General features: G+C 38.6%; 1 protein-coding gene across 1 annotated transcript in view; it reads left to right on the top strand.

Annotated features, from left to right (window-relative positions):
* The window catches only part of LOC145288258 (stabilin-2-like), a 223,917-nt gene that overhangs the window by 40,688 nt on the left and 159,182 nt on the right, over nucleotides 1-24,047 (top strand). Inside the window, exons 3-4 of the mRNA XM_080136297.1 lie at nucleotides 14,870-14,940; nucleotides 17,180-17,246. Of these exons, the coding sequence (XP_079992423.1) occupies nucleotides 14,870-14,940; nucleotides 17,180-17,246 (138 nt within the window). The remainder of the gene's footprint in view (nucleotides 1-14,869; nucleotides 14,941-17,179; nucleotides 17,247-24,047) is intronic.

Below are 24,047 nucleotides of genomic sequence, written 5' to 3'. Positions count from 1 at the left end.
ATTCTGTAGAGTAGATAAACTTAGGACTTTATTTAAGTAGTATACTTAATATATACTATTACTGCAAGCTTGCCTGTATTGAAAATATTTTCTTCTAGTTTTCGAATCCTACCTTATATAGTTAGCCTTATGTTCAAGTACATTCGAAATATAATACAGCGCAAAGAAAGTCACTCATGAAAACGGACCTCCTAAATTAAAACCTTGAAAAATTATTTAAACTCTAATGTAAATTAATATTGAGCAGTCTTTACAAATTGATAATAGTTAATTATTGGATTTTAATTAATTATAAGATGAAACTTTTATGATTCAAACTAGATAGATAACGACAAACTTCCACCCATTAATATGGGAGGGGAGATTATCACCAAAATGTCATGAATTATTAAGTTCGCACCGGACTTACTACTTAGATATAAGTCACTTGTACCCATTCCCCTTTCTCCCCCCCTTTTTTTTTTTTTTTTTTTTTAAATGGAGAGTAGATAATACAGTGGATGTGTTATCGGCAGCTCCAGTAACTCTCGCTTCTCCTATTTTGTCATTCAGTCCTCATTCAATGAGTGATGTTTCTGACAAAGGGTGAAGAAAAAGCTGCTTAAAGGTCGGTACTACTTGGTGACCAGTAGTCTGAGATGTCGGATATTTTTCTGTCTTTGTCTGTCCTTGTTGCCATGTCACTAGTAAGGGTGCTGGAGGTAAACGTTTTGTCTGGGCTGACGTTATCCGCCTGATAGTCAGGGACCCGAACCTTGGATTAACCACTAAGGAGGCTGTCCTATCAGCAGGCGCAAAGTACTGGGACTGCTGTATTGCCATTTGCTGAGTGGATCTGGACCATGCAGTAATCTCTGGTGGGGCCTCTCGATGCCATACTAGTGGGTAATTGTTACGGCTTTACCTTTTCGTGTGCTACAAATAAAAAAAAAAATCTTCCTGTCTTTTTCTCTCTTACTTTCCCTCTCTGTACTGCTCTAACCAAGTATGCCGACCTATTCCACAAATCCCCAAACCTCAACATGAAATATCTCCAGAATAAAAACTCGATTAAACCTAGAACCCCATCTTCCAGCGTAGACCCCTACTACCAGGTCTCCTTCTCCAATATCAGGGGTCTACGTTCCAACCTTCCAGAGGTTGATACCCAATTACAGGAGACGAAACCGGACATATTATTTCTATGTGAAACTGGAATAGGGCCGACCACTTCCCTAGATGAGTTCATAATGCATGGATACTCCAATTTAACAGCTAAATCTGACTCCCAAGATCGCCATGGGCATGGAATATGTGCCTACATTAAGGATGGCTTCCCATGTGGCAGGGATATCTCTAGAGAAGATCCTAATTTACCCTATATGTGCTTCAGGGTTGCACTTGCTAACACCACTGCATTTATATTTGCCCTCTATAGGCCCCACAACAGTGGAGTTACTATCTTTAAGAGCATATCTGAGAAAATAGACCACATACTGTCTTCACATCCCTCGGCTAACATCCACATCTGTGGTGACTTCAACGTCCATAACGTGGAATGGCTGACCCATTCAAATAAGACAGATGATGAGGGGAGGTTTTGTCATGATTTTGCCATTGCTTATGACCTCACTCAGATTGTTCGCGAACCCACCCGTGTGCCCGATACACCCAGTCAATATGCAAGCCTCTTAGACCTTTTTCTTTCAACTTCCCCTGAGCTATGTTCATGTACCGTTCATTCTCCTTTAGGATCCTCCGACCACTCCGTCGTATCAGTTAAGATAAAAACAAAATGTAAGAAGCCATCAGACGTACCCCTCCACCGTACTGTATACCGATACTCTATGGCTGACTGGGATAGCTTCCGTACATTCATATCTGATTTACCTCTGCACTCCATGTTTAAAAAGGAAGTGTCCTCTATAGTATCAGATCTGACCGAATGGTTAATTGTAGGCATAGACCAATTCATACCATCAAAAAAATTCCAACAAAAACCTAACAGCCAGCCATGGTTCTCCCCAGAATGTGCTGCTGCTATCGCGCACAGAAATCATTTTTTCCATAACTACCAACGTAATAGATGCACTGAGACTAAAGCTGCTTTCAGGACTGCCAGCAACCACTGTAAAAGAGTAATAAAAAATGCAAGAGAGCTATATGCCCAGTCTGTTAAATCCAAGGTAGCTGATCAACGGCTTGGTTCCCACCAGTTTTGGTAAATAACAAATAGGATCCTGAACAGAAGTGTGCGTTCTATCCCAACCATTATCAATGGACCAGAGGTTATCTCGTCAGCGTCAGACAAAGCCAAACTATTTGCAAAGAACTTTGCAGCTAATTCTACCCTATGCGACGAAGGCCATCAACTCCCCATATTTCCTCCTATAACACAGAACAAGCTAGGTAATATACAAATATCCGTGCATGAGGTCGCCAAGCTAATAAAAAACCTAGATTCCAGTAAAGCAACTGGCCCTGATGGCATCCCAATTATAGTGTTAAAAAATCTTCAACCAGAACTTGCTCCCATACTTACGAAACTATTTAAGCGCTGCCTTAAGGAGAAGTGCTTTCCGACCCCCTGGAAGACCTCATCAGTTTGCCCTGTATTTAAGAATTCAGGTGATAAGTCATCTCCCTCTCAATACAGACCAATAAGTCTTCTCTGTATTATGAGTAAGTTACTGGAATCAATATTAAATAGAGAAATAGTCAACCACCTCAGCAGAAACAACCTTCTTAGTGACACACAATATGGTTTCCGCTCTGCAAGATCTACCGCAGATGTGCTGACGGTTATATCCCACAGGATTAGTGAATCTCTTGACAAAGGCTTCCTTTCTAGGGCAATTGCTCTTGACATATCAAAAGCCTTTGACAAAGTATGGCATAAGGGTCTACTTCACAAGATTTCCAGCTACGGTATAACTGGAAATGTTTTCTCAATCATTAAATCATTTCTCTCCGATAGGCTCATAAGAGTAGTGGTAGATGGACAAAAATCGGAGGCCTGCAATATAAATGCTGGAGTCCCTTAGGGGTCAATCCTCGGCCCAACTCTCTTCCTGATCTACATCAATGACCTCCCTAAACACATACTTAAATCATTCGTTGACATCTATGCTGATGACACGACCATCTACGGCAACACATCAAAGGCTGTAAATGACGAAGTTCTCTCGGATTCTCTCTCCTCTGATCTCGAGCGCGTGGTTCAGTGGGGGAAGATGTGGCTAGTTACCTTTAATGCATCTAAAACCAAACTCCTATCCTTACATCATCAACGCTCTGATCCCCAGCTGGCATCAATTGTGATGGATGGCTCTCGTCTGGGTGAGGCCCCGTGTTTTGACAAGCTTCTGGGTTTGACCTTTACTCCTGATCTGAAATGGAACACGTACATCAAGTCTGTTGCCAAGGTCGCAGGAAAGATGGTGGGATCCTTCTACCGCTCCAGAAGATATCTCACTACTGATGCAATTCTCTATCTATATAAAAGCCAAGTACGGCCAAGGATGGAATGCTGTTGCCATATCTGGGCAGGAGCTGCCAAAAACAGCCTATCATGCCTTGACAGAGTACAAAATAGACTTCGTGGTTTAGTGGGGGACGCCCTTTTCTCTACCCTGCAACCCCTCTCCCACAGAAGAGACGTTGCGAGCCTATCCTTGTTTTATCGTTATTTTCATGGCAGGTGCTCGTCTGAACTCCAATCCCTGGTCCCCCCTCGCCAAACTTTCACGAAAAACACCCGTCTAGCTGAATCCACTGTGAAAAATTTCCCCCACTCTATATCTGTGCCTAAATCAAAACACGGATTTCATGAGCAAAGCTTCTTTCTTAGAACTGCACGCCTGTGGAACTCTGTTCCGTCTGCCTGCTTCCCTCCAGACTACAACTTGGATGTCTTCAAGTCTAATGTTAACAAATTCCTAATGAACCGCCCCCCTAATTAAACACTTCATAAAATCTCCTCACTAACGTGATGTACTTGCAATAACCCTTATCCCTGAGTGGCTTCCGGGCCTTGATAAGTGGTGATCACTGTGTAAAAAAAAAAAAAAAAAAAAAAAAAAAAGATGACTATTCCTATCGGTCGAAAGATTCAAACCCAGTCACAAAGCCACTTTGTGAAGATCAATGGTTAGGTAATGTTAAGTGATTAAATGCACAATATCGGTGAGTTCAGTTCTCACTATGTGCCCAGATTTCATTTAAAAAATTAGTCTCTTAGGAAAGCGAATAGGGAAATTAATTTAAATAAATCGGTAGCTAGATAGATGGATCGATCGACATATGGTTCAAATCTGAGATAAACGAAAAATGTTTGGAATGTCTGGAATGTCCATTCAAATATTCATTTCATAAAATTCAGACTTTTACGCATTACCAAATAACCTACATTTTCTTGTTGATTTCTTCTGAACAACCTAGTATTATATAATAAACCTGCAGTTGACCATATGGTTATATGTGTAGAATAAAAATACCAAGGTTATATATACATTTTATGCCACCTGGCGTTGCCCGGTCAGAAAATACACGTAAGTATTATATTTTAATTCATAAAGAAACTGATGTGCATGCTTTTTCTAAACAGTTTACTTCTTGTAAGTAAAAAATAATATTCGAGCTGAGATCGAAACTAAAACCTAAAAACAGTGAGTCAAGTACGATAACTATTAAACCAGCTTGACAGAATCTTTAAAAAGTTTTCAAACTTACTTATTCTTACATAAGGAATCTGTCATGTGAACGATTCACACATGAAACACATGAAACAGTCGACAAACAGATAAAAATCCTACGAACTAATTTTTTAATTTTGATCCCTTAGCAGCACTCTTTTCCGATTGAAAATCGATTAAAAGTTTTTTACATGTCTGAATACCCTACATACCAAATTTCACGTCTATAGATCAAAAGTTCGTTGAGTATGTAAGTTGAGAAGTGTCTTCACACACACATTCTTATTATATATATATATGTATATATATGTGAGTGTGTGTGTGTGTGTGTGTGTGTGTGTGTGTGGGTGTGTGTCTGTGTGTGTTTATATTTTATTACCGTTTTATCTGTTTACTTACATATGTTTCAGATGGCAGACCATGTTTACGATCCAGCAGCCTCGTCAGACCTTACAGAAAGCCCTCTATAAGGTCTGACGAGGCTGCTGGATTGTAAACATGGTCCGCCATCCGAAACATATGTAAGTAAACAGATAAAACGGTAATAAAAAAATAAAACACATATTTGCCCTGCAATAGTATTGAGCACTCTCTGAAGGTTTTTACTAATCATTAATGATACATATCATTAATTATACACACACACACACATTTATATATATATATATATATATATATATATATATATATATATATGTGTGTGTGTGTGTGTGTGTGTGTGTGTGTGTGTGTGTGTGTGTGTGTGTGTGTGTGTGTGTATCATGAGTCGCATCTTCTGCTTGGTGCAAATTGCGAACCCATGTTACTTATTTTTTGCCATTCATTCCCATCCTGGGCAAGTTGGTTGACGGACACCCAATTATTGAGAGATGTCCAGTGAAAAACCTTTTTTCTCTTCATCTTCTCCTTGTCTTTCCTCTGCCTCTTTTGCCTTCTTACATACTCTCAAAGCATAACTGTGACAGACCAGTCCAATTATTGTACTGAAAAAGCTTAAGGAGAATTGCTTCCCAACAGCCTTGAAAACCACATCAGTATACCTCATATTTAAGAATTCAGGTGATCGCTCATCTCCCTCTCAGTACAGACCAATAAGTCTCCTGTACGCCATGAGTAAGTTGCTGGAATCTGTTTTATATAGAGAAGTATTCAACCACCTCAGCAAAAATAACCTCCTGAGTGACATGTAATCTAGTTTCCATTTTGCTAGATCTACAGCAGAGTGTTATATCTCACAGGATTAGCGAAATTCTTGACGGAGGCTGCCTTAACATATCAAAGGCCTTTGATAGGATATGGCATAAAGGTCTACACAAGATCTCCAGCTAGGGTTAAGCTGGAAATGTCTTCTCAATTATTAAATGATTTTTCTCTGATAGGTTCATAAGAGTAGTGGTTGATGGGTAGATATCGGAAGCTCACAGTATTAATGCTGGAATCCCTTGCGTGACCATTCTGGACCTCAATTATCTTCCTGATCTTTATCAATAATCTCTCAAATCACATTCTAGGATTATTCGTTGACGACACTACCCTCTATGGCAACACTTCAAAGGCCTAAAATGACAAAGTTCTCTAATTTTCTCTCTTCTGATCTTGAGCATGTAGTGCAATGGGGAAAGAGGTGGCGGGTTCATTTTAATGCATCTAAAATCAAGCTTCTATCTTCACATCGTCAACGATCTGATCCCCATTTGGAATCAATTGAAATGAATGATTCTCGTCTTGGGGAGGCTCCATGTTTTGACAAGCTTCTGGGTCTGACCTTTAGTTCTGATCTAAAATGGCACATGTACATCAAATCTGTTGCCAAGGTTGCTGGAAAAATGGTGGGATCATTCTATCACTCCAGTAAATATCTCATGGCTGATACAATTCTGTACATGTGTAAAAGCCAAGTACATCCAAGGATGGAGTACTGTTGCCACATCTGGGCAGGGACTGCAAGAAAATACTTATCCTGCCTTGACGGAGTTCAAAATAGACTTTGTAGCCTAGTGGAGAATGCCCTTTTCTTTTCTCCTGCAACCTCTTTCCCACATAAGAGACGTTGCAAGCCTGCCTCTGCTTCATTGTTATTTTCATGGTATCATCAATAACCTTTCTATATCCCATTCCTTGACACAAACAGTAACATTCCCAACCTTACTCCCAGGACCAGCTTCTAAATCTATTTCTGGCAACAGTTCCTTGCGTCACAAATGCCCGTTGCCCACTCGATCATGCTGTCATAATGATGAACATCACTCTAAACTCTCGACTCCAGGTTGAAGAGCCATTGCTCAAAATAACAAGACAAGGTACTACAATAAGGCTGACTGATCTTTTCTTTTCCTGAGGAACATTGCACAAATGAGACCACTAAATGATTCAAAACAGCAAGTGAAGCACATGTTCTCACACGGAATTTTTACAGCAAACCCCACTCTCCCCAATGGTTTACTTCTACTTGCCCAACTGCAATTGATCAGAGGCAATATGCATACTGCAGATTGATCCGGCATAGGGCCAGTACAAACAGACAAAAGTTTATAGAATCTAGAAGTAATTGTAAGAAAGAAGTAGCGACAGCTAAGAGAGAATATACCAAAACCATCAGAAAACGCATCGCGGACAGAAACCACACTAGATGATATGGAAATCACCCTTTCTCAAGTACAAATCACCTCAAAAGCATGTCGACCCGATCTCACTCCGGCTGTACTATTGAAAAACTGCTCCATTGAGGTTGCTCCACTTCTCTCCAGACTCTTTAACAGTGCCTTAACCAATCATGCTTGCCTGACTGCTGAAAAACTTCTTCTGTGGTACCAGTTTACAAGAATTCTAGCAAAAGAACTGACCCATTAAATTATCACCCCATTAGTCCTCTTTTTCTCGTTTTTATCACCCTCCTTTCGACAAAATATTTGAATCCATAATTACTTAAGCTCTAGTCCACAATCTTTCAGTTGCTAAACTTCTGTCAGCCCACCAATATGGATTTAGGCAAGCCCGTTCTACTGCAGATATTCTCACTGTAATCTCTGAACGTATATGCCATACATTGAATAACGCAGAGGAGATTAGGGCAGTAGGCTTTTGACAGGGTATGGCACGATGGTCTCCTCAGGAAAATCAGATCTACAAGATGAATCCTTAACATAATTAAATCCTTCTTAAATAAGAAAAAAATCGAGGTTGTTCTCGATGGTCGTACGTCTAAACAATATGATAAAAATGCGGATGTACCTTAGTGGTTGATCCTTGGACTTTATTATTCATAAATGACCTCCCTGATAACATTGTGTCTGAGATGTGTATTTTTGCTGAAGACACCACACTCTATAACAGGTACAAGGGGAAAACGAATGAACACAATGCAATGACAGAAACCCTAGAGGAAGACCTCCTATCTGTAGTGGAATGGAGTCAAAAATGGTTGGTAACGTTCAATTCTGCCAAGACGAAGCTCGTTTCCTTTAATAATTACAAGAAACCTTCTCAACCACCAATAGTTATGGCTAAAGATATATTACCTGAAAGTACTTCTTTCAAACCTCGTAGCTTAACATTCACAGGGAACATGAGTTGGAACAGATACATCGAGAGCATTGCCAAGGCTGCTGCGAAGAAAGCGGTTTCTCTCTACCGTGCTAGAAAGTTACTTACGCCTGAAAGTTTCTTGTACCTCTACAAGGTCAGCATTCACCGAGTATGGAGTATTGTTGTCACATTTGGGCTGGTGCATCTGGTACTAGTCTCTCGCTCCTGAGCAGAACGAAAAGAAAGAAAAAACTGTGGAAAGGAACGCGTGAAAAGACAAGAATAAAACAGAATTGTTCTTGTTTTAATATTATTAGACTGGAGAAACTTATGCAAGTTTATGGATTATAAAAAATAGTCTCCTTTTTATAAATGAACCAGGCGGGCGACTCACCGAACCTATTTTTACTTTTGCGTACGTCCTTGATTTCAAGTTTGAAAAGATGAACTTGAGGAATTTTGCAGGTACCATCAGCCGCGAAGTTGAGAAAATAACGAGTAGCAGTTCGGGTTAGGGTTAGGGTTAGGTTAGCAGTTCTAATAATTCAAAAAATATAAATTTTCAATCCTTGTTTTTCAAAATAAATTCTGAAACATAATGGAAATACCATTTGCAACTTAAGCATGACAGACCATTTAAATATTAAGCGCGATAAACTATCAGAATGTTAAACGTGATGCAGTTAAATATGGTGGTAATATTAGAAAGTAAAGCCCAAAGAAAAACTTTTCGACTGTTATGTACTCCTTTTCGCAATTTTCGGTATCAAACCCCAGCGCACATCTGACAGAAACTTACTTCTGCCAAAGAGACACACCCTCACTCTTTCACACAGGCTTTTATTTGAAAAACCAACTGCATCTTATTTGCATATTTCCTCCAAATCTCGTAACCTCACGTGACCACGAATCCATAAATAGCAGAAGCAGACGCCCCCCCCCCTTCCTTGAAACGGACGCCACGTTATACAAGGTCAGGTTTATACTACTTTGTAATCACATATGACAGACGATATTAATGTAAAGCGTGACAGATCAATTTACGGCCTAAATCTTTCATCAAAAATAATTATAGAAGAGAAAATTCTCAAGTACTGCTGTTCGCCACTCAACAGAATCGACTCATTCCAATGTCAAGTGGGTTCTGTTGGGTTTTGAGGCCATGACTCACGTTAAATACGCCGGTCTCTAAAATTTACCGGAAACTTAAAACGAACAATTTTCTTATGAACATGGATTTGTCATAAACATGACTTAATAAGGGATCCACACTACCGCAAAATGGGTGACCCCGAAAGTTTATACAAATCGAGTTAATGTCAAATAAAACATATCTGTCAGTGTCGTAACTGTTTATATATATATATATATATATATATATATATATATATATATATTTTCTCTCTCTCTCTCTCTCTATATATATATATATATATATATATATATATATATATATATATATATTTAAAGTGATGGTTGTGTAGTTCCAACGAGAGAAAAAATGTATATTTAAAAGAGTGTATCCATCAACAATTGTGTGTTTTTCAGCCTTTTATCATATTTTGCTGGCATTTGTCTTTGCTTTATCGTTATTTTCATGGCAAGTGCTCGACTGAGCTTCAATCTATGCCCCCTTAGCCAAACTTTCACCAGAAACAACCGTCTAGCTGAAAACACTATCAATAATCCCCCCACTCTTTATCTGTGCCTAAACCTAAACGTAGATTCCATGAACAAAGCTTCTTTCTTAGAACTGCACGCCTGTGGAACTGTCTTCTGTTTTCCTGCTTTCCAGCTGACTACAATATGGTTGTCTTCAAGTCCAATGTAAACAAGTTCTTGATAAGCTGTTCCCCTTAAGTTAACAAATTTACTGAATTTCCATTACTGACAATTGCTATATTGTCCAATGGAGTATTGTACACTCTTTAACTGATAAGTGGTGATTCCTATATGAAAAAAAAAATGTCCGAAAACGCCTCCCCTTTTAAAAAGAAAATAAGAGTGTATATATATATATATATATATATATATATATATATATATATATATATATATATATATATGATAAAAAAATTTATTCCAAATTCTAAAATGTCCATCTTACCGTTTAGTCCATATCTACGGACTCTACTTTTGTATAAGCAGCATTTCTAGTTACTTGTAACCGGCTGACCGAAACATGCTCATGAATGTGTAATGACATATAAACGCATATGTAAAACAAATAACGTTTATAATATAAATATATATATATTTGTATATAATTTTAAGTACAAATATAAATATCTTTATAATTGAATCTATCGGGGTAATAAAAGCTTAATGTACTAGATCGAACAAAAAACAAGAAATATAAAAAAAACAACTCCAATACATTTCAATATTTATTTATCGATATTCAAGCAATTCATAATTCATAATTCATGAATTTTCAAAGACACACATCTTGTCATCAAGAAAAAGAAAATGCGTTAGCATAAATTTGAATAAGTATTTTTTACAACTGTGAACTAAAAGATTAAGTAAATGTACAATCAATTAATCCAATAATTAATTAAGTTTAATTCCGTAATAAAGAATCTGAATCCGAAGTGTTATGAATACTATTGAAATCCAAAATGTCGCTTTAATTTATCAAATAGTCAATGCAGTTGTACTTCTTCGGGTCCAAACGGGAGAAACTACAATCTGAGTTGTAAGTTGATTCTATAAAAATCGAAAAATCCAATTAAATTAAAAAATATAATAATAAATTACGTTGTAATATGTTGGTCGTTGGGTTGATGGTTTACATTTACATTGAAGTTAAAAATAGATTTATGATATATTTTTGCTAATGTTAATAAAAAGTTGACCTTTAAAAATACATGGTTTAATGATTTTTATTTTCTATAATTCCTTGATTAAATTTTCATGGATTAAAAAAATATTGTAATTTAGTTTGTTTTTATTTTCAGCATCAATTTTTCTTGTTTAATTTATGCGTAGATATAAGATGAAATACCCCGAATATTTACATATCTACGTGAATGTAAAAATATAAATATTGGTTAAATACGATTTTAATGATGTTTTTATTATATTTTCACGCTAAACAAGGCACAGTGCCACCTTGATGTAGGGGCTACTATTAGAGACATAATTTGCAAGGATACAATGTAGGGAGTTGAGCAAAAGATGTTTGTTGATATTACACTTGAACTTCTGCATGTCAGTACAGTTGGGGAAGCAGGAACCCGGAAGAGAATTTTAGAGTCTAGCAGTTCTGGGGAAGAAACTATTAGAGTAGAAGGCTTTCTTACATACTTACAAGGGCTTGTAGTTCATCGGAACATTCACAATTAAAATACTTGTAGAGCAAGCCGATATTATACAATTGATGATGGAGCAGCCGCTCTAAGCGCTACCAAAGAGTTAGGGCTCTTGTACTATCAGTCGGAAACCGCAGCTAGTAACTGTCAAACCAGTACCTCCAACCCGTCACAAAAAATAAACCCAATCCAATTGTATTGGCATATATGGCACTCAAGCACCCCCCAAAATGCCCAGTTTTAGAGGATGGGAATGTAGCCGAAATGGAAAACGGCTTTATTTTCCCTAGTCAGGAAACCAGATCAACTATTGGATGGTTCTGTCGAGTTTCTGTAATCACACCTCTGCGCCTGGCTAATAGGCAAAGAAGGAGTATGAAAGCCGAGCAATAGACAGAGCCTATCTAATCCTTAAGCAGTTTAGGTTTGCAAACCGGTAATTTGTTTGAGTCACCAGTTCTAGGAAGATCGTCGACCAGGACTGAAAGGCTTCTCTCCCCTTTATTTGGTGTGAAGAAGTATGGAGCCAGTAGCACAGATTTAGTTTCAGAGTTTTCCTTCTCCTAGACAGATAACCTGAGAAGATCGACGGGTCCATCAGCACCGAGAGGGTTAACCCGGCGCCTTGGCCCTAAACCAGGTATTTATGTGACCCTGCATGGGTGGTTAATATTTATTGGGTTATTTACTAAAGGTTATATAGCTACTGAAAAGTTATACTCCTCAAAAATTGAAAAAGACATTACTATGCTTTCCATTTTATTGTTAATGGAAAAGGCGTAAGTAAAATTCACGCGGTGGAAGCAACTAAATTTGCAACTGGTTGGTTTGTGTATGTGAGTGTGTGTGTGTGTGTGTGTGAGAGAGAGAGAGAGAGAGAGAGAGAGAGAGAGGGGGGGGTTATAAATGGTTAAAATATTGTTTATAGGATAGCATGTTAATGTATGATTTAATTGATAATAGAAGTTAAAATAAAATTTGATGAATGAACTCTGAGTATTTGAGATGATAAGAGGGATAACAAAATGTATCTATTCGATATAGAATAGAGTAGCGAGTCGAGAACGACACAACAGTTTTTCCAATGATAACGCTCAATTTGGAGAAGTTATACACGTGTACTGTATAATAAAGCAAAACGTCACACGAAATGAAAAACGACTAAGCGAGAATGAAAACTGAACCAATGAACTCTTGTACGTAATCTATTTCACTTATAAAATGTAATATTCGTTTTTTTTTTTTTTTTGTTTTTGTTTTTTTGGTTTTTACTCATATTCACGCCAAACAAGACTTGGAACGTAAACAGTTATTATTTGAAATCCTGTCCAGCAGGGCACTGTGGGGAGTTGAGCAGCTAGATGTCTATTCACATTACATTTAAACTTCTGCATATTAGCACAGTCATTGAAGCAGGAAATGGGAAGAGAATTCCAAATTTTAGCAATCCGAGGAAAGAAACTGTTAGAATAGAAGGCTTTCCAGCATCCAGGAACAAAGATGAAGGGGTGGGATTTTGCTGAATTTCGGGTCAGTCGGGAGTCATACGTCAAGAAAGCGCAGGTGTTAAAAGTTCATTGGAGCACATTCGATTAAAGTAGTCGTAAAACAGGTAGAAGAGTGCATTATTGTGGCGATGCGACAGAGATCAGAGCTTGCCAGATAGTATATTTGAGACCTTTTTAAACCTTATCTGAGAGTGAGAGACTTCTAATAGATGCACCAACCCAGATGTGGTAACAAAGCTTCATTAATAGACAAATTGTGGTTTTGTAAAGACATAGGATGCTCTCTGTTGTAAGCTATTTTCTAGCACGGTAGAGGGAGCTTGCCTTGTTTCCAGTAGCCTTCGTAATATCTTCAATTAAAATGTGTATGTCAAGGGGGGGGGGCAGTACATTTTCCGTGAAAAAATGCAAATAAAACAATATAATAAATATGTCCCTTTCCAAGCCCCGCGGACGAAACCACTTTCAAGGAGTGAACGTTAAAAGAGAAAAGCGATAAAACGATAAACACCCCAACCTACACCTACACTGCTGCTCGAAATGAATTATGATAGGAACGATAGAAATAATTCTAAAAAAAATATTTTATTTGAGTTTAATAAAGGACATGAAAATACAATCTCATTGGCCCTTATTCTCGAATGGCTTTGGACCTTGGCAAATGAGGGTTCAGTGGTATAACATTCTATAGCTTAAAACATCAGTTTGTATTCAATGAATTGTTGTGATGTATATTATACTAGTAGGTCTATTCGGCATCGCCCGGAACAAAAGTGTAACATATTTCTACTAAAACTTCTACCTTTTTATATCTTTATTTTTCCGCTCTCTCAGTTTCCTTATCTCCACCCTCTCTTTCTTCTCTACTCTACTTCCTATTCTCCTCTTTACACACACATACAAACAAATCTCTTTTATAAAAGTCATATAAGTAGAAAATGAGTTGTCATCAGAGAATTAACTATTTGATTAAAAAAATCGGTGTTACTTCTATTTAATTAGTACATAATTTGGATGGAAAACTCTCCTGTAATGTGGTAGTTTTTTTTAACTGTGACGTTACAGGTTAAACCTCTTGGACCCAAACGCTGTCTTGTACTGCCGCAAAAGAACTAAAAGATTAAAAATAAAGGAAATAATTAAAAATCCGACTCAGCATATTTTTTAGAAGTGCAAGTAAAAGAATTTATTTGTGGTTCTTCCAAAACAAAAAAAAAACAAAAAAAAAACGCATTTCATTATCTTTCTAAAGTCTCTTCGCACACACATATGCTTTTTTGAAGTCTCTGTCGCCGCCACTCCACACCGGCGCCATCCAGCGTTTTCTCACCTTCGACTTTCACACGTCCATCTAGCCCGAGTGCAGTTTGCTTCTTTTCGACCACGTGGATTATTTTTCTCTCTTTTTTTTTTTGTGACGCAAGCTGGCGCACACGTCCTTAAATAGTTGCTTGTGCTAATATTTTCGCTAGCCAGCCATCCTACGGCTGCTGCTGTTGATTTTCTCATATGCTCCCATACACACTCTGTTACAGCCTGGCGAATTGTGTGTCAGTTTATGACAAAAGAAAGAACATTTTTATTCTATTTTGGGATATTATTCATCCTGGCAAACGTTGAACAAGAAAATGTAATTGTGTGGCGATTTTTTCTTTTTTGTCATTTTTTGGTTTTTAGCTTATCATACAAACATACAAACATACAAACATACACACAGACGAATGTCCTTTATATTGTAGATGAATAATAAGTATGGCATTTTGACGACACATAAGTGTTGATATGCCGTCAAACAGAAAATGTAAACGAAATAACTGAATATATTTTACTGTTCCCCATCTTTTTTCAGAATGTCCCGGGGGTGCGGAAAACCCATGTAATGGAAATGGACACTGCCAAGATGGGAAGTGCTTCTGCGATGTAAGTTAAACTATATTTTAATAAAGGATTGCATAATTTACAGCCCCTTGAATTTAATTGTTAGCTTATTTATTTGTTTGTCACTGGCTGAGTTAAGATATTATAGAGCAAAAAATATTCTTCAAAAATATTAAACCTTCTCAGCTGAACCTTCTAAACAATCGATAGAACTTCCATTTACGAAGTACAATTAAATCTTTTTAAATAATCATGTGAATATTAGTTTGTTTTCTAAATAGGATAAAAATTATATTTCTCATTGATTTTAATATTTAATCCTCATCGATATTCCATTTTTAATTAGTCATCTATAAAAGAAGTAAAAAGATATTTTAATATTAGTTATTTTTATTATTTGATATTAGTTATTTTTATTATTTAATATTAGTTATTTTTATTATTTAATATTAGTTATTTTTATTATTTAATATTAGTTATAATCGAAAAAATATATAATATTAATTTGCTCGATGCGTTAGCTTGTTGGATGATACCATTCTAGAGATTGTAAAAGTCCTGCTTGTGAGACATCGGACTGGATTCTTAGTAGTTGGATAGCTACACCCCCTTTGTTTAGAAAAGTAGGTATATACCACACTCGGACTTCGTCGGGGTTCGTTTTATGTTAGTCAATAGACTTCGTATATGGTGTAGTACCTGCCTCGCTTAAAAGTACTTGGGTTCAGAATTTTTGGTCTACGATTTTCATGGTTTGCGAGAGCTATGACGTTGTTTGAGTGTGGAAATAATTGTATATCATCTTACATAAATTAACTATTGATCACTGTTGAAGTAAATTATGAAAAACTATGTATGATATATATTTCCCTATAACATGATGCATGAAATATATATAAATTTATTATAAATAATTATGCACATCTATCTATCTATCTATCTATCTATCTATCTATCTATCTATATATATATATATATATATATATATATATATATATATATATATATATATATATTTAAAGTATGTTCCGTGACAAAATCGTTGATTAAATTTTAAAATGAATACGTATGTATTAGATACGTTTGAAAGCCAAATCACAACGCAATATTATGAAGGATAAACAATATTTTTTTTTGATTAATATATTTCCAAGTAAGATTTCGTCTTCAGAATTTTATACGTTTTTCTTTCTTTTTCTTTTTTTACTCCTTCTTGCTATGGTGTTGAGCTGGAGAATAAAATCAGTAAATTAAAGAAAATTCGCATGTTGTTCTTCTGGTATTTTTTTTTAATGCCGGAAGAACGTTGGCTACGGGATATTCAGTTAAAGTTTTAGGTTCCGTGATAGAAGCATTCACAAAATAAGTGGATAGTCCTTAATCCGCGGAGTTTCGAAGAAATACTTTTCTTCTCATCAAAGGGTAGGGATTAGCACAATTCAGGATCGGATTTTGCTTGCAAAAGTATTTAATGAAACTACAATTAAGTCATAGATCTTAATTATTAAAAATAGTGAAGCAGATAAGCTCTATTTCCTATTTGGTTAAATATTGTAAAATGATTATCGACAGTCATAATATAAGGAGTGATAAGGGTGCAAATAACTATTATGCCAATCACAGGATTTGAACCCCCGATAAAAGTCACTTTTTAACTTAAGTTTAAACGTCTTATTCTATGCAGACAATCCAACTGCTAAGAAGAAGACGAGAAATTTATGTTTTTGAAACGAACATTGACTCAGTTTTCATATTCAGTTCGACAAATCCGAATGACTAGAACTTATATTTTAACTTTAATTTTGGCCATCTGTTTTTGTTTCATCTTAAACTGTTTAGTCGTAAAGACGGCTTTTAAATAAATATAATAAATAATTTTAATTATTAACCATATATGTTTTATCCTTTTAAGAAAAAAAACGCATTTCATTATCTTTCTAAAGTCTCTAAATGTTCTACCGATCACACGATGTTTGTAAAAAATTATTTTTATCGATTTACTTAGCCATAATTTGCAATTTGCTCATCAATTCTCCGCTTACTTAGTTTTTTTTCTTTAATTTTCAGGGTCCTTAATTGAACATCGCTCTTAATTTATAAATAAACGTCTATCAATCATTTCTAGAGTCAAGATCATGCAATGGATTTTGATCGAATAAGGATTCTAGGCATATGGTTTACTATTATTATATCTTTGTTTTAATCTAAAAACAAAGATACAAAACGATTCTTAATATGTTAAATTTGTGCTTTAAATATATCTTTTTTGTTTCGTTTTCAGCCCAAGTACACTGGCATCGCTTGCGAAAAATGTCGCGATCAGAATACATTTGGACCAAATTGCACAGGTAAGATTGCTGATTTGTTATGACATCATTAGGTGTAGTAATTGTCTGTATTTTTGAGATGAGGTGTTTTCATTGATTGAGATTGTCGGACTGACTTCCTCATCTTGGTTGTTATAGTCACAACGTTTCGGCCGTTTTGCCCTCCGGCCTTCATCAGGTGTTTTGTATCGAACTGGGTAACCGTTTGTTAGGAGTCTCGAACCCAACCCTTTATTATAATGACATATGGCCGAGTGGTCCTAGACGTTGTATCAAAGTTTACAGTTACCCAAAGTTGCTGAGTTCAATCCTGAACGAAGGCAGTGAAAAGTAACATGCAAAACAGAGAATCAGCAAGTATGTCCAAGAGCCTAGCTGGAGTCCGAACAGGGTATCCCCGTAATAATAATAAAGGGCTGGGTTCGAGACTCCTAACAAACCGTTCCCCAGTTCGATACAAAACACCTTATGAAGGCCGAAACGTTGTGACGATAACAACCAAAATGATGAAGTCAGTCCGACAATCTCAATCAATCATTAGGTGTGTTGCATACCAGTGGTATTGCATACCAGTGGTATTGCATATGAATTATCTGAGACAGGAGATTATTATCGTGTAGATTGAATTACATTTGTTTTATAAAGAAAATGCTATTCAAAGGCAAATATGGTTAAACGACGTTTAAGGACTTTAATATAGATTATATAAACAATAACAAGAAGATATTTTAGATAACTAAAAACAAATTTGTTTTAATAGGAAAGAATTTTAGAACGTAAACAAAATACGTGATGATTTGAGCTTCACCTTCACCGAGGTGCACGACTTATATGATCTTCACCGAGGTGCGCGACTTATATGATCTTCACCGAGGTGCGCGACTTGACACAAAAAAAACAGTCTCTTAATAACCTGCTAACGCACGCGTCACTGTAATGTCCAATGACAACAACAACAACCTTCTCACTCGACCTGCCTTTTATACCACTATCTGAATCCCTCCTCTTGCGCATGCGCCCGGAGATTCCTGACAACCTCGAGACTTCGGCTTATAAAAACCCAAGTTTTGTTGTCGCGCATGCCTACACAAGGCACAAACACGTGGGCGTTTGTTATTTTGGTAAGTATTACACCCCCCCCCCTGATCTGATGATCACATAGAGTGCACTCCGGGGTGGCCTCTTAGTTCGTTGGCTTCTGCGAAGGGTGGTATTTACAATCTCGGATTCAGGTTCTGGTTCTGGTTCTGGTTCTGGGTGTGGTTCTGGTTCTGGTTCTGATCCTGCCTGATCAGACGAACTACAACTACCACTCTCTTGCTCGGTGACCTCACTTATCAGCAGCTCATCATCTGATGATGGTCCTGGATATGACCTAAAACTATATCCGATGGTGAGGCCCCAGCTTGTGGGCTTTGGGGAGTGTGGAGCCACCCTTTAATTACCATTGCTCCCAGATCCACTCTGACCCAGAGTGGTAGTACCTGTAAGGGTCCCAACTATGGTTTAAATAGAATCTGACGTAAAAAAAAATATACTCCATTAAAAATCGTACCTCAAAATAACTAGATTCGGCATTAAATAACCTGAAAAAGGTTGATATGCTGTAAAACAAAAACAACCAAATCATCTAATGATTCATCGCTCTCTGTAGTTGTGGGATGTACTTCACTAGCTGGGCGAAGATCGCGCACATGGCGTGGGGTTCCATCAACAAGGACCGACTGCTGGCTAACCACTCCAGATATTCGTCCTCGCTTGAACTTGGTGGTGCACCGGTTTCCAGGGGGTCTAACCCAAACTGGATCCCCTACCTTGTATTTGTCATGACTCTCCTCGTCGATTGGTTGGACAGTGTCAATGCCCTTTATCCTAACACGGTATGTGTGTATGGCATTGGCCGGTGCTGTTGTTAGTGTCTTCCCATCCTTTGGTGTGATGTTATACCAATACGTGGCCTCCGTAATGGTGCATTGCTTTCTGGTAGCAATTCTCTTGACGCTGCGATGGCTCCTCTCAGCAATGCCATTCCCTGATGGCACATGAGCACATCGCAGTCGTAGTCGGACACCCCACTCATTCAACAACTGCCGAACTTGGTGGCTACAAAAAGCAGCATCATTGTCCGTCAATATCTCTTCCGGCGCACCTCGCTCAGAAAAGATAGATGACAATTGGCGGACAACATTCGCTGAGTCCTGCCTGGTCATTTACGGCCACACCGCAAAACGAGTGGGTCCACAGTCGATAAGGGTTATAAAGGGCTTACCACTGTAATGGGTAATATCCATCGCTACTCGTTGCTACACATGCTCAACCTCCAATCGCCCCTTCTGCCGTTGCTCAAGTGCAGGATCGATAGACTGGCATGCCTTACAGTGCTTGATGATCTGCCTGACATCCGCCCTTGTCACTGCCGGGTCCACACGCCTCGCAAAATACAGAGTTCTTTTGATACCTGGATGTCCACTCTGCACATGGATTCTTTGTATTTGGCATGAGCTAATCGCGCCAACTGCGCAAGATCGAGCAGCAACCTCCACGCCTGTCTTCACAGCTTCATACCATTTGTGAGGCACACGGGTTAGTTAGTCTGCACGATTACAGCGTGATGCCACGAGCGTTACACTCACCGACAGGTCATACTCCGATACCAGACTCTTCATGGTGTTTAACCTCCGCCGGATTAACATCTCACTGGCTGCCTTAGTGCGGACTCTCGTTAGTCCCGAAAAAGTGTCGGACACCCAGTGGTAGACACAGAGAGAATCCGTGTACAAGTGCAACTTCTTTGACTGCCATTGCAGTGCCAGATTTAAACCCTTCACAACAGCATTCAGTTCCTCCAGGTTGATGTGTTGAGCATCATTCGCGGGTCGCAGCCAGCACGCGTCTTCAATTACATTTCCACGTTGCTCCAATAACACTCCAAATGCCAAAGAACTAGCGTCAACCCACACATTCACAGTGTCCCCATCGACACACCATTCTCCACAGGCACGGTCCTCCTTGTTAACTCTCTCTAGGGTTTCTGTCGTCATCAGAGTTAGAAGAGCATCATCAGATACATCATCTCAACCTGTAGTTACTAAACTTGCCCTGCGTTTGATGACGCCCACAGCTGCTCCGAGCCAGCCACACGCTGGTAAGTGACCAATAAGTTTCCCACGCAAGGAAAAAATAGTCCGCCGCGTAATAACATCAGGGATGTTTGGAATCTCACTGCCACGCCTCCATCGTAAGGTACCGTCTTTCCCCCAAACGTCCAATCCTAATACCCGTGCTCCATCCCCCATACGTTCGGGATCCTTGAACTCCAACCCGAATATAGCTAACTTTTCTCTGACGTGCGACGCAGATTGTATATCTTCATTGACGTACACATCGTCAATATAGGCCGATGTTGCGTCCTCAGTGGTCTTTTCCTGGGACAATACTGCATTTACGATGGTCTTCATGATTTGCGGTGTCATATTCAGCCCAAAGCCAAGTCGAGTAAGACAGTATCTCTGACCCAGGAACCACACTGTCTGGAACGGCCACAATGTCTCATCCACTCGCACCTGCAAATAAGCCTTCCGACACATTGGAGCCCTTCTGGCGCCATTCTCTCAGCTTGCTGGCGCACACGTCAGCATTGGCAGTGTACGTCTCAATGTATCTATTGAGCTCACGATAGTCTAGCACCGGACGAACTTTTGATTTGTTATGCTGGACTACCGCCATTAAGGGAATCAGACCCTTGCGTGGTCCCAGCTTGTTGGGGTAGGGGATCAGCCATCCATCCTGGATCCATGCCTCAAGTTCCTTCTCGTATTCATTACGGGCCTTGTCGGGTATCGAGTACTCTGCAATGCTATTCTTGAGTTCGGTTGGCGCCCTTCCTTCTGTCCACTTCCACGATGCAGTCCATGCTTTTTGGTGAGGGTCGTAGTCCACCTTAAAATCAGGCCGATCAATGTGAACTGCAGCACACACTGGGGTTTCCAAAAATCGCACAGTCCCATTTCTTCCGATAACAACTCCCCCCAGTGCCTTAATAGCATCATATCCCAACAGTACATCGAATCCCAGCAAATCCCCTCGCATCACCAGCACATTAATATCTGCAGCCACACCAGAGTCTGTGTGGACTTTGACAGTTCCGGCATCACAGCAAGCTTGCGTATTGCCACCTATTGCGGTTACTTTGATGTTCTGCTTTGTCCAGTTTCGACACAACTTGCCACTCATGATGGTGTGTGAGCACCCGGAGTCGAGAAGAGCTGAACAAGGCACTTGGTCCACGTACACATTTATTGTCGGTTGCGCCTCAATTAACTCTTGTCCGGGGAACAGGGCGGCGCTGATGTCCTGACCCCTGATGCATTTCCCGCACAATTTTGGGATAAATGTCCATAACTACCACATTGGAAACAGTGCGGGCGCCCCCGCCCCTTGTTAGTACAACTTCTTGCGAAATGGCCTCGCTGGCTGCAGCAGAAACATCTCCCATTGGTCGTGGGTCTCAAACTGGGACTCTTTCAGCATTAGTCTTGGCTGCCTGCGCCATCATTACAACCGGTTCCCTCAGGTCCTCCTCATCTCTGATAATGGCTCGAGCGCGTTCTAACAAATGTTCCATGGGCGTTACAGATACGCTGGTGGAAGCCCTCAACAGTTGCTTAACATGGGTGGGAAGGCCGGCCACAAACGCATACGCCAGTGTTTGCTCTGACACCCCATTGCCAAATAGAACTGCAAGTTTCTTCAGCTCCGCGAAGAAGACGTCCACGGTTTCTCCTGGCATGAGCTTCCTAGAGGCAAATGTTTCGTAGGCCGTGCAGAGATCCATGGCAAATGCCTTGTATAAAGCATTTTTTATACAGGTAACATCAGCCTTCTCCACGGCACTAAGTATGCACCCCCTTTACTTCACAGAGGTTGCAGGTCAGCTCAACCCTTTCGATCCAGTCGACAACAGAATCGAATTCGGGTATCAGTTTTAAATCAAACTTTGCCCCAGCCATAGTTGTCCAGGAAAAGAGACAAAACGAAATCGCCGAAATAGCTTATGACTTCACCTTCACCGAGGTGCACGACTTATATGATCTTCACCAAGGTGCGCGACTTGACACAAAAAACAGCCTCTTAATCACCTACTAACGCACGCGTCACTGTAATGTCCAATGACAACAACAACAACCTTCTCACTCAACCTGCCTTTTATACCACTATCTGAATCCCTCCTCTTGCGCATGCGCCCGGAGATTCCTGACAACCTCGAGACTTCGGCTTATAAAAACCCAAGTTTTGTTGTCGCGCATGCCTATACAAGGCACAAACACGTGGGCGTTTGTTTTGTTGGTAAGTACTACAGATGAAGGTATATTTATGTCTTTTTTTATCGCATAGAGTTAATGACTTTTTTAGAGAGCTTGAAAGACACAGATCAGTTAGTCAGTTAGTTGGAAATCAGAAAATAAGCAGACTCGGTCAATAATATGAGGAAGAAAGTCGTGATGGACAGTAATGGTTCCAATTAGAGGGAAATGTTGATATAAAAAAGCTAGGACAAGCGTTTCCCATTGGCCGTTATAAAACCCCAGAGACTGTAACTTGTTTCTTAATGTGATGATTGTTATATCTCATGTTTAAAAAAATCACTAGACGATCAAATATATATACACATCATATATACATCCTTCCATATACAGAAGCGCATAAGTTGTGAAAGTATTCCTCTATTTTTCTGAACGGCGGATGTAAAAAAGAATGTATAAAGTGGTTGGATTTGGAAAGGTACTGTTACATTATAAGGGCTGTCCCCTTTTCATGTCCCCTTTTCATGTAAGTATAAAAATAGAGAGACTTAGTTAAAATTAAAATGAAATAGAATAGACGAAATTCGAACCTCGTAATTTAGGTTTAGAAATAGATTACGATAGAGAATTAGCAAATGGAATGTAAAAAAACAAACCATTGTTTAGCTTAGAGATAAAAAGTGGTTGGATTTGGAAAGGTACTCATATGCTTCTAGGGGAGGGGATCAGTTAGTGGCATCATGTATATGTACATAATGTAAAGACAAATGCAAAAACACCAAAAGGATTGTTATTAATCTGATTGATATTAATCAAGCCACATCACGAAAAAATAATGAAAAGGAACAAAGCAGAAAGATGGAACAGCTGCTATATGTTATCTATACAACAGGAATCAAACTGATTATAAGAAATTCCGCCGTTTAGATCATTTACTCAGATGGAATAATTAATTTTCTTAGTACCACATGAGCATACAATAAATACCCAGTAAAAGCGCAATCAGAAACCGATGTCAGTTTATCAACTCTAAAGGAACACTATGTAGGGAATTGAGCAGCAAGACGTCTATCCATATTACATTTAAACTTCTGCACAGTCAAGGAAGCAGGATATTGGGAGGAATTTCAAAATCTATCATTACGTCACAATTGCAGACGTAAAACATTGTTATATATTACGGCTACACTGGATAATCTTTTAGGCCTATAGATTTATAATGTTTCCATGAAACTGCAGGTATTGATAGCTAATGTCCAATGATAAAATATCTCAATGGCAGAAAGAATGTTAGAAGAAAAATATTTGAATCAATAATAGATTTGAAATTTGCGATGAGTCAAATACTTATCTTGTATGATTCTTTCTGATATTGAAATATTTTATATTCAAATAACATTATGCATTAGTTCCATCGTCCATCGATATCTGCTGTTTCATAGAAACACTAGTTCTCTAGCCTGTAGGCCTAAAAAATTAAAGATTAGCTCTAATATATAACAATACGACTCTGCCTCTT

This window comes from Euprymna scolopes, chromosome 2 (assembly GCF_053919585.1).
Source record: "Euprymna scolopes isolate OS-2025 chromosome 2, ASM5391958v1, whole genome shotgun sequence".
Classification (NCBI taxonomy): domain Eukaryota; kingdom Metazoa; phylum Mollusca; class Cephalopoda; order Sepiida; family Sepiolidae; genus Euprymna; species Euprymna scolopes.
Note: the sequence above shows the minus strand (reverse complement) of the source record. Positions and strands in the feature narration are given on the sequence as shown.